This window comes from Megalobrama amblycephala, linkage group LG12, assembly GCF_018812025.1.
Source record: "Megalobrama amblycephala isolate DHTTF-2021 linkage group LG12, ASM1881202v1, whole genome shotgun sequence".
Taxonomy (NCBI): Eukaryota; Metazoa; Chordata; class Actinopteri; order Cypriniformes; family Xenocyprididae; genus Megalobrama; species Megalobrama amblycephala.
In genome coordinates, this window is record NC_063055.1 from 28,188,364 (window position 1) to 28,201,233 (window position 12,870).

The 12,870-nt window shown below is 35.1% G+C and overlaps 1 protein-coding gene across 2 annotated transcripts in view; it reads left to right on the forward strand.

The window, feature by feature from the left end:
- Positions 1–8,286, forward strand: part of gfra2a (GDNF family receptor alpha 2a) — a 104,676-nt gene extending 96,390 nt beyond the window's left edge. The window contains exons 8-9 of one of the 2 annotated variants that reach the window (XM_048210352.1): positions 4,633–4,677; positions 5,584–8,286. In XM_048210352.1, the coding sequence (XP_048066309.1) occupies positions 4,633–4,677; positions 5,584–5,706 (168 nt within the window). In that variant the 3' untranslated portion in view covers positions 5,707–8,286. The remainder of the gene's footprint in view (positions 1–4,632; positions 4,678–5,583) is intronic. The other variant, XM_048210353.1, reaches the window with a different exon arrangement.
- The last annotated feature ends 4,584 nt before the right edge of the window (positions 8,287–12,870 follow it).

Here is a 12,870-nt window from a genome sequence, read left to right on the forward strand (position 1 = left end):
GAGTGTGGTGACTCTTGATGTGCTGACTCCGGCTTCATTCGACTCATTGTGAAGCTCTCCCAAGTGTTTGAATCGGCTTTACTTGACAGTATTCTCAGCAGTCTTCCCCATTAGTGTGGTTTCAAAGAACAAGAGATACCCGGAATTTATACTGTAGGGATAGTCATTTAATGAAACTCAAATGTAAATATTCTAATATTTTGAGATATGGGATTTTGGACTTTCATTAGCTGTACGCTCTAATCAACAAATTTATAAAAAAAAAAAAAAAAAAAAAACTTTTGAAATGTTTTACCCAAAAAGATACTAAAAACATATTTAAAACAGTACATGTAACTACAGTGGTTCAACCTTAATGTTATGAAGCAACAAGAATACTTTTTGTGCGGCAAAAAAAAACAATAATTCAACAATATCTAGTGATGGGTGATTTCAAAACACTGCTTCATGAAGCTTCGAAGCTTTACAAATCTTTTGTTTTGAATCAGTAGTTCGGAGCGTGTATCAAACTGCCAAAGTCACGTGAACCATTGAAATAACAATAGTTATTATAACAAAACCTCGTTTACTGAAATCACGTGATTTTGGCGCTCTGAACCACTGATTTGAAACATTAAATTCATAAAGCTTCGAAGCAGTGTTTTTAAATCACCCATCACTAGATATTGTTGAATAAAGTCTTTATTTTTTATTTTATTTTTTGCTCACAAAAAAAGTATTCTCGTCACTTTATAATATTAAGGTTGAACCACTGTAGTCATATGAACTGTTTTAAATATGTTTTTAGTAGCTTTCTGGGCATTGAAAAAGGAAATTAACTTGCTGTCAATTCAGGCCTTACTGAGCCATCAGATTTTATCAAAAATATCTTAATTTGTGTTCTTATGGTCTTATGGGTGTGGGATGACATGAGGTTGAGTAATTAATGACAGAATTTTCATTTTTGGGTGAACTAACCCTTTAAAAATATAAATAAAAATATAACTGTTCATTGTTAGTTCATATCAACTCAACCCATTATATAATATGAACAGATACAACTTTTGATTTTAATAATGTATTCGTACATGTTGAAATTAACATTAACTGAGATTAATAAATGCTTTAGAAGTATTTTTTTTTTATTGTTAGTTCATATTAACTAATGTAGTTAACGAATGTTAACAAATGGAACCTACCTGCAGAAAGTGTTACCAAGGAATCAGTGTTTTAAATGGATTCATTAAAACGTCATGCACTGAATTGGCTCTTTAGAATACTGAAAGTGCACTCAACTATACCAAATGTCTGCACATACTTTGTGTGGTTATAACTCCATCATGAAATCATAATTTGACAAATTACTGCCATTATCAGTAGAATATGTTTACAAACACAATAGTTCAATGCTAATTGAGTATGGCACATTTTATAGCAAGGCTAATTTATACATAGAAAAAGGCGTGTCTGTATTGAAAATAATTAAAATTACCTGATTAAAGTAATCACACAGCAGTTATCACACTTGCTGAAACTGGTTACAGGTTGTTCATGAATAAGACTCAGGGGTTTCGTAGTGAAATTCCACATGTACTTTAACAGCTCATATAATGCACTTACTTTCAAAACATCTTAAAATCACTCATTCTAATAGTGCTTCATGCTCTACCTTTTAATCAGAGGAGGGGAGATTAAGATCGATTGAGTCTCGGGTAAATAGCATTGTGTGGAGAGAAGGCTGACTAAGGGAGCAGCACACAGCGGACACAAATTGAGGCACTAAATCCCAATGGGATACAGTCTCTGCTGCCTCCTGGCCATTATACGTGTCATGTGGCCGTTCGGTTTTCAGGACTACAGAACCTGATTAAACCAACAGCTTGGTGAAAGGCAAACATATGCATGATGTTGCTGCAAGAATGCGATTTTAATTATAAATCGCTGAGAGGTGTTCTTGATATCTCTAGAAACAATTCAACACCGAGACCAGGCTTCGTCATTGTCCACGCGCTATACTTCTGTCCTATCTTGAAGGTGTCGGGAGATGATTACATCTTCTCTAAGCCTCAGTGGTCTTATTGCAAATGCCAACCTGGCCACGCGGATGTACTCCAGGCCCGGCTGAAAGGTCTCAGTCTTTATTCTAACATAATTGAAAACAGATTTATTGGATTAGGGCGAGCCTGTGTCTGTGCGAGTGCACTAGTTCAATTCCATCCTTCTTTGTCATAAACAATACCGCGCTGACGTCTTGACAAACAAGCTTTGATGACCTTGTTTGGGGAACAGAATTTTACAACGATGCCGGAATAAATGTATGGTTATATGAGTGAATAGGAAGGGAATGATTTGCACCTCCTTGCAAAGACCTTCAGAAGTACAAGGCCTTATTAGAATTCAGACAATTAAAAGAAGATGGCCAAAAGTGGTGGTTTAAAATTAAACAAGATGAGTGGAATGGGACAATACAGTATATCTGTCTACTGATCAAGTATAACATTATGAGCACTGGCAGGTGAAGTGAATAACACTGATTATCTCTTCATCACGGCATCTATTAGTGGGTGGGATATATTAGGCAGCAGGTGAATATTTTGTCCTCAAAGTTGATGTGTTAGAAGCAGGAAAAATGGGCAAGCGTAAGGATTTGAGCGAGTTGGACAAGGGACAAATTGTGATGGCTAGACAACTGGGTCAGAGCATCTCTAAAACTGCAGCTCTTGTGGAGTGTTCCCGGTCTGCAGTGGTCAGTATCTATCAAAAGTGGTCCAAGGAAGGAACAGTGGTGAACCGGCGACAGGGTCATGGGCAGCCAAGGCTCACTGATGCACGAGGGGAGCGAAGGCTGGCCCGTCCAACAGACGAGCTACTATAGCTCAAATTGCTCAATAAGTTAATGCTGGTTCTGATAGAAAGGTGTCAGAATACACACAGACAAGTCAGGGTGCCCATGCCGACCCCTGTCCACTGCCTAAAGTGCCAACAGTGGGCACGTGAGCATCAGAACTGGACCACGGAGCAATGGAAGAAGGTGGCCTGGTCTGATGAATCATGTTTCTTTTACATCACATGGATGGCCGGGTGCATGTGCCTCACTTACATGGGGAACACATGGCACCAGGATGCACTATGAGAAGAAGGCAAGCCAGCAGAGGCAGTGTGATGCTTTAGGCAATGTTCTGCTGGGAAACCTTGGGTCCTGCCATCCATGTGGATGTTACTTTGACACGTACCACCTACCTAAGCATTGTTGCAGACCATGTACACCTTTTCATGGAAACGGTGTTCCCTGGTGGCTGTGGCCTCTTTCAGCAGGATAATGCGCCCTGCCACAAAGCAAAAATGGTTCAGGAATGATTTGAGAAGCACAACAACATTTGAGGTGTTGACTTGGCCTCTAAATTCCCCAGATCTCAATCCAATCGAGCATCTGTAGGATGTGCTGAACAAACAAGTATGATCCATGGAGGCTCCACTCTGCAACTTACAGGACTTAAAGGATCTGCTGATAACATCTTGGTGCCAGATACCACAGCACACCTTCAGGGGTCTAGTGGAGTCCATGCCTCAATGGGTCAGGGCTGTTTTGGCAGCAAATATAGGGACCAACACAATATGGAGGTGGTCATTATGTTATGCCTGATCGGTGTATATTATACTAGTTTATTTAACAGAACTTTTACCACAATTGTAGGACATATAAATGTCAAATTTCTAGGTCTCAGTGAAAAGCACTGAGAAAAAAAAAAAAAAAAATACAGAAATTGCTAGTAAATTTCACAAATAATTACAATAAAAATGGTAAGTAATACATTGAATTAAACAGACTGTAAATAGTATTGTAAAACATACTCCAATAATATTTGTTTTATTTACAAATTAGGAAAAAAAAACAGTGTAGTTTTTTTTTAATGTTTTTTCACTGTGTTCACTGTGTTTTTTACAGTGTAGTGCCCTATTTTTTATTTAGTTATTTATTTTATTTTTTTAATGGATGTTTCTATTTATTTATGTGTTGGAAGGTTATTATTAAGGGAATCGTTCACTTAAATTAAACTGCCATTATTTACTCACTATTCATCATATGGATTACATTTGTGGTTGTCCTATACATTCTAAAAATTCTCCCCTTTGACAAAAAAAACAAAAAACAAAACAAAACAAAAAAAAAACATAAAAATTACAGCATACTAGTTTGATTGGGGCCAACTACCCTTTAAGCATAATAATGAAAGAAATCATAAAAATCAGTGGTTCTCAAACTATTCAAGCCAGGTACCACCTTTAAGCAAATCAAAACGTCCAATTGCCAGCTAGTTACAACAATATTCACTGTGTAGAATGACATCTCTTTGAGTCCAAGCTTAAGAATTGAGTGAGATAATGACATATTTTGATTGATATCCCTGTCATACAGATAAATCATGCTTCTGCAAGAGCAGAATCCCCATCAATCCCTTTATTACCCTTTACAGATCCATGGAAGAGCCTAATCAGAGCAGCAACTAACACACTCACACACTCTGTCGCACACACACACACGCACACACAAGATAGATACGCATTACAGACAGATACAGTAGATCTCTCAAACAAGACACCATCGTATTATGCTTAATTCCATATTTTAAGGATAACCTTTTTTCCTTGCAGGAATTTGATTGCTATTCAGTAAAAGACTACATCTGCCAAAATGAGGTAAGAAGTGCAGAGATGAAACTTTCCAAGCCAGTGAGTTCAAGCATTATCTATTAGCATCTCTTGCTTGTGCATGAGGAAAAAAAAGGCTTGATGACTATCGTATGTCCAGAGATAGAGCACCATTGCACTAGAGCATGCATTGTGGCTTTATTGTAAATATGTTATGATTAGACATATCTTTTGTACATAACTTGCCCAGCATGTGCTGCAAAAGCTTAAGAGGGTTTCTCACAAAACCTGTCAGGAACTTGTCTGGGTCATATTATACACCAAAACTGAGAAAGAAATATAAGAAATTTTATTTTGCACATTTCAATTTTCATCTTTCAGCCATTTTAAGGCACATTAGGATTTTATGCATTATGGCATTATTTTCATGACAAATAATAATAATAATTTATATTACTGTAATATATGTTAATGGAATTGTAATGAGAATGAAAGGACAATCAAACGGAATGACAATCGAATGACCATTGAAAATAATTATAGTATTAATGATAATGTAATATATTAATTGAATTGTAATGAGAATGAAATGGCAATCCCCACTGAAAATAATGTGAAATAATATAAAATAATGATTTATTCTATAATATTCTATATGAATAATGAACATAATAATAAAAACATAAAACGTTAGGAAGCATTTTGGTAGTATTTGTTAACTATATGCAACTGTAGTATCATGAAAATAATGTCAGTCACAAAAAATATTAATAATCATAATTAATATTAATAATAACAAGAATGTATTGCATTGGGGAAAAAAAAAATAATAATGCATTTATATTTATTTATTTTTCCTGTGTAAAATGTGACCTGGACTTCTTTTCATGGAATTCACCAGTTTGAACAATGTCTGGTGTTCCATTTAATACCATTTCGTTTATTTGTTCACAGGTTCCTGGAAGCCCACCTAACACAAGAGTAGAAGACCACAGAAATTCAAGTCCAGGCACAAAAGCCCTAACTGATGTTTTGATGCTCGGTCTGTTGTTTGCTCTCGGAAACCTCACTATGTAGAACTACCTGAGCTTCATAAGCCAGCACAGTGAGGACAAGGCTGATGGAAACCCCCTCATGATCATCTTCAGACCAAACTCACGCCTCTCTCCTCTACTGCAGCTTTCTTTCTCTCTTTCAAATAAACACCAAACAGAAAGAACACAGAGACACATATCGAAAAGACCGCTGCATCTTTGCCATGGCCGAACGAGAAAGTTGCATAGCGAATGAGCAAACGGCCAAGAAACAGATATTGCGTACTTAGCCGCTTGATTCCAAAGTCGAAGACCTGTTAGGTGCCTGATTGGTGGACCTGCAATTAAAGACCCAGGCACAAAGCTTTCCAGTCTTCTGTACTACTTCCTGCCGCCCACACCACCCATGAAAAAAGGGCGCCTCGCAGCACCCATCAGGCCTGAATTACCCATTGTCTGGCACTGTATTACACCATCTCTGAGAGGCATTCTCAATCCCGGCCCACTGCCCATTTATTGGATTTGCCGCGCTCTTCTTTGACAGCTGCTTTAGCTTTCTCATTGTGATTATTCCTTTTCAGTTCCGTCTTTTTTCCTTCTTTTGTCCACCAGTTGAACAGGAGTAATTACTTTCCAGTGGTTCTTTTAAACGTGAAGTGTTTGAAGTTTAAATCTGTACCCTGTCGACACGGCGTGAGGTGGATGTCACAGGCGACGGCTCTCTTAGTCGCATTCTGTACTTAGTTTGACAGATTTGAAAAAGAAAAGGAATGTTGAGATGAAGTTGATGAAAACGTACCAGTGGATCAACGGGAGAAGTAGATCTTAGCAAACGGCTTCCGTGTGGGTTCACGATGTCGATGGGCTGCCCACACATGTATAATTTTGTCTGTGAATATGAATGTTTTTCTTTCCAAAAGTACAGCTGTTAATTATTATGTGTTGTCTTTAAGTGAAAGATGATGAGACTCTAGAGAAAGTTCTAGACGAGCAGTGGGAGTGACAAGAACTGCATGACTGAGAAAAACCTGGAGGTGCTCATACCACTAACCATTAATTGTCATGCCATAATCGGTCTCTGGTTAAATTCAGTTATAAACAAAAAAAACCCTGACAAAGAAGGCAAGCGTTTTGGGACATTCATCGTCATGTGAATCATTGTGTGCGATTTCTGATGTGGCCTTACTCTTTGTTTTTCCTCCTCATTATTTTCCAGTCGCTGTGTGGAGAAGGTCGATGCCGAGTTTTGATGTTCGGAATGTTTCTAAAAATGTACTCGCCCCAATTCACAGTTTCAGTAAATGCACTCGATATGTATGACTCTTTTATCAACATTCCAAACACTGAAGTTATGAACAAACAGACATCGATATATATATATATATATAAATGTAAAGTTCAAAACTAAAAAAAAAAAAAAAAAAAAAAAAATATTATATATTGTGTCCTAGGCTTGTTATATCCGTAAAATTGCAAAGCAAATGATATGAACATTCTTTGTGTAAATATGACACTAATGCAATGGAAACACATTAAAGATTTGTCGTATCAGTGGGGATCCATCTGTCAAAACAGATTAAAACATCAACAGGCAATTTTTTTTTTTTTTTTTTTTTCATTAATAGATTTAATACTTTATAATACCAAAAGCTTTATGAGTATTCTAAGATTACATTGTTTCTAAAAGGATGCAGTGATGTAATAATCAGCTCTATTTTACCAGATGCTAAAAAAAAAAAATAATCTTTTCTCATTTGGTGTGAATGTTCCTAGACTTACTTTTGTTGAAACATCTGGAATATATAGACATATAAACAGTATATTTTTGAAGTATGCTGCCTTTTTGAGAAAAAAAAAAAAAAAAAGTATATATATATATATTTTAAGGGAGCTATTAAGTCAAAATGCAGGTTTGTCATTGTTGAGTGAGAACAAGAACAAATTCAAATAATAAGAAAAATGATCTTGTCACCAGACACTGACATCGCAATCTCTACTTTGAAATTATTTTCAAAACTGTGCTGTCATATTCGGTGGGAACAAAAGTTAGCGGTGAATGAAATCTAAAAGAAACACGATGTAAATTTTCTGAAAGGTGTCAGAGGTGTCACATTTAGTCGTATACAACCTTTTAACAAAAAGACAAAGTGAATCTGCATCCGCCACATATTCCCCAAAACAGTGTTGATACTGTACTGGATATCAAAAAAGGCCTACTGGGGTTTGGATAATGTTATGACTGGTGGATACAGAAGTGTGTGATTGTTGAGTGTGTGCGTAGCCTACATGTACAGTACGTTTGTGAATAAGATTTTTAGCTATGGTCAGCCGGGGAGGGGATTTGGTATCAGGGAGAGACCATTTGACGAATGTATGCTTCAGATGCAAAGAAATGAACTATGAAAAAGAGTAGCACTTCACAGAGACATTCAATGGAGCTTTTGCTGTGTCACATGACTTTGATAAACCATTGTGATTTGATCACCTCTGGAATTAGCAGAGTTCTACGTCATCTCATCACTGCTTTGATGTAAGGGTCACCTCCCTTTGTAGACTGCTGTGAGGTCCAGATATGCTAATGCTGTGCTTGTTTCCTGATCAATAAAGCCACTTCACTTTTTAATGCTTTCCATATTTGTTATGTGTTGAGGACAAAAAGAAAAGGCATGTTGCAGATGTGATCCTGGGCAAAAACATCTGTTAGTTCATTTAGATTTACCAACCCAGGATCACTGGAAAATGCACCTGTGATGACATTTCTGCAAGATGCATTGCTTCTTGCCAATGAGTGGCTCTAAAAGCATGTTCAGATTTATCCAAAACAGATGAACGTGAATCTGGGGATGTTTTATGTTGGTTGCTGTACATATTATGGCAGTTCGGTGAGTGGCGCTAAAAGGTTAATGCTCTGTTGTGTTTGAAAATAACGTACCACCTACACTAAACCTAACCAAGAGTGTTAACAAAACCACATGTGAGTTAAAATGCATTTGCTGAAGCAACAATGCCATTTCAACTTGCTTCTACAAGTCTTTGAGCTCTTTTGTGACTCGTGTTTCTCAGGACTCGTACCTGAGCGCTCTGCATCACAAGTGCAACACTGTACCAGGTGAGCTACTGAGTAAGTTTACAGTGCAGGAAAGTCATATAGATGGAGCTGATTATGTGATGCAAACATCAAAAAGTATTCATTTACAAATTATGCACTATGGTAAAAGTGTTTTGAGGTCATAATAGTATTGTGCAAGGAACCATTAACAAACGGGTATCCCAAACATTTCTTCTTTATTCCATTGGTCAGTCAAACACATATTGTAGCCTCGCCCCAAACTCACACTATTGGTTGAGGTGTTGTTGGGCAGGTCAGGATACTTAAACAGAGCAATGTTTTGAAAAAACCTAGATGGAGCAAGACGGTGCAGAAGGTGCAATACTTTTTGTCTCTGCATATTAAGCTGGAATAAAAATGAAAAATAAAAATTATGTCATTAATTACTCACCCTTATATCGTTCTACACCCGTAAGACCTTCGTTCATCTTCGGAACACAAATTAAGATGATTTTTTTTTTTTATCCGATGGCCTCCATTGACAGCAAGATAATTAACACTTTCAGATGCCCAGAAAGCTACTAAAGACATTTTAAAACAGTTCATGTGACTACAGTGGTTCATACGGAAGAGGATTAGGGCCAAGCAATAATAAAAAAATAAAACCATCTCGAGATTAAAGTTGTTAAATTTCGAGAAAAAAGTCTAAATAAAATGTTGAGAATAAACTCATTAAATTATGAGAAAAAAGTCGTTAAATTACGAGAACAAATTCGTTACGACTTTTTTCTCGTAATTTAATGACTTTATTCTCAACATTTTATCTCGACTTTTTTCTCGAAATTTAACGACATTTTTCTCGTAATTTAATGAATTTGTTCTCGTAATTTAACAACTTTTTTCTCGTAATTTAACGAGTTTATTCTCAACATTTTATCTCGACTTTTTCTCGAAATTTAACGACATTTTTCTCGTAATTTAATGAATTTGTTCTCGTAATTTAACAACTTTTTTCTCGTAATTTAATGACTTTATTCTCAACATTTTATCTCGACTTTATTCTCGAAATTTAACAACATTTTTCTCGTAATTTAACAAGTTTATTCTCAACATTTTATCTCGACTTTTTTCTCAAAATTTAACGACATTTTTCTCGTGATTTAATGAATTTGTTCTCGTAATTTTACGACTTTTTTCTCGTAATTTAATGACTTTATTCTCAACATTTTATCTCGACTTTTTTTTTCAAAATTTAACAAGTTTTTTTCTCGTAATTTAACGAATTCTCAACATTTTATCTCGACTTTTTTCTCGAAATTTAACAACATTTTTCTCGTAATTTAATGAATTTGTTCTCGTAATTTAACAACTTTTTTCTCGTAATTTAATGACTTTATTCTCAACATTTTATCTCGACTTTATTCTCGAAATTTAACAACATTTTTCTCGTAATTTAACAAGTTTATTCTCAACATTTTATCTCGACTTTTTTCTCAAAATTTAACGACATTTTTCTCGTGATTTAATGAATTTGTTCTCGTAATTTTACGACTTTTTTCTCGTAATTTAATGACTTTATTCTCAACATTTTATCTCGACTTTTTTTTTCAAAATTTAACAAGTTTTTTTCTCGTAATTTAACGAATTCTCAACATTTTATCTCGACTTTTTTCTCGAAATTTAACAACATTTTTCTCGTAATTTAATGAATTTGTTCTCGTAATTTAACAACTTTTTTCTCGTAATTTAATGACTTTATTCTCGTAATTTAATAACTTTATTGTCGAAATTTAAAGACATTTTTCTCATAATTTAATTAATTTGTTCTCGTAATTTAATGACTTTATTCTCGTAATTTAATGACTTTATTCTCAACATTTTATTTCCACTTTTTTCTCGTAATTTAACAACTTTTTTCTCGTAATTTAATGACTTTATTGTCGAAATTTAAAGACATTTTTCTCATACTTTAATGATTTTGTTGTCGTAATTTAACGACTTTTTTCTCGTAATTGAACGAGTTTATTCTCAACATTTTATCTCGACTTTTTTCTCGAAATTTAACGACATTTTTCTCGTAATTTAATGAATTTGTTCTCGTAATTTAACGACTTTTTTCTCGTAATTTAACAAGTTTATTCTCAACATTTTATCTCGACTTTTTTTTTTTAATTTAACGAGTTTTTTTCTCGTAATTTAACGAGTTTATTCTCAACATTTTATCTCGACTTTTTTCTTGAAATTTAACGAGTTTTTTTCTCGTAATTTAATTACTTTATTCTCAACATTTTATCACGACTTTTTTTTTCAAAATTTAACAAGTTTTTTTCTCGTAATTTAACGAGTTTATTCTCAACATTTTATTTCTACTTTTTTCTCAAAATTTAACGAGTTTTTTCTCGAAATTTAACAACTTCAATCTCGAGATGGTTTTATTTTTTTATTATTGCTTGGCCCTAATCCTCTTCTGTAGGTTCAACCTTAATGTTACGAAGCGACGAGAATACTTTTTGTGCGCCAAAAAAACAAAATAACGACTTTATTCAACAATGTCAAGTGATGGGCGATTTCAAAACATTGCTTCACGAAGCTTTGAAGCTTTACGAATCTTTCATGTCGAATTAGTTGATTTCAGTAAAAGAGGCTTTGTTATGTCATAAGTGTTTCGGAATTTCAGTGGTTCACCACTGGGAGTGTGACTTTGGCAGTTTGATACACGCCCCGAACCACTGATTTGAAACAAAAGATTCGTAAAGCTTCGAAGCTTCATGAAGCAGTGTTTTGAAATCGACCATCACTAGATACTGTTGAATAAAGTTGTTATTTTGTTTTTTGGCGCACAAAAAGTATTCTCATCGCTTCATAACATTAAGGTTGAACCACTGTAGTCACATGAACTGTTTTAAATATGTCTCATAGCTTTCTGGGCATCTGAAAGTGTTAATTATCTTGCTGGCAACGGAGGCCTCACTGAGCCATCGGATTTTATCAAAAATATTTTAATTTGTGTTCTGAAGATGAGCAGGTCTTACGGGTGTGGAACGGCATGAGGGTGAGTAATAAATTACAGAATTTTCATTTTTGGGTGAACTAACCCTTTAATATACAATAGTTTTAATCTAAAATAATAATTCTATAGTTAAATATTATGAATACATAATTTTTCATCAGTATTCCTGTTTTCGGTCACATCATTGGAACTGCCTGATAGGATGTGCATAATTTTTTATGGTAGATTCAAATTTTTGTCAGCGTCTACCATCAGTTCTGAATTATGCCACTTAATGACTGCTGGCCTCAGTTTTTTTATATTGTACTGATATAGAGTAATATATGCCTTTGAGACATCCCCATTTAGTTAAACAAAGAACAGATTGCATCCCACTTTCCTTTATATCCGCCAGCTCAATAAGCTTTATCGCACAATGTTAAGATGTTATCTGGTCATTTTGTCCAAACTTCATCTCAAGAGACATTTTCATTTGTGAGCAATTTCTTCACTAGCCATTTTTTATCTTTGCACACACTATTTAAACAAGATTTGACATAGCTTTGAGGATCCATTTGGGATCCACCTTCATTAAACAGAATTTTGTTCGAGTAGGGTCTATATTTGAAGCTGCATCTCTGTAATTATGTCTAAAAATAGATAGCTTGTGCTGTATGTTATGGTTATATATCCTTTGTCATTTTATTTCACCATTTTGGCCACAACATTAAATACATCTGCAAGCAAAAACACTCAGACTGAGGCTCATACACTTCTCGAATATCAACAAAGCACATTTTATTTCCTGCAGAAATGCGGCCTTTTCATAAATGAGAGGCTAATTAGATTCTACCGCATACAAAGTGTATTCATACACTCGGTTCACCCACTGTACGTGACGCCCCTATAAAGCAGCCTGTTGATAATCCAGACAGCAATAGTGAGGAGGAGATAACGCTCTTTTATCTAGACTTTTATTTATTTTATCAATCAAATCTAAATACGTCTTGGAGAGAGAAGTCGAGAGGCGTGTGATGTAAAACTTCCAATCTGAATACGAGTCAAGATTTTGCCTGTGCATGAGTTTAATGGCATTGTCAAATGTGATAAAACAAGAGACAAAGCAATCCAGACCCCCCCTGCTGTTTAGGCTGTCTTTGGTTCAGCGT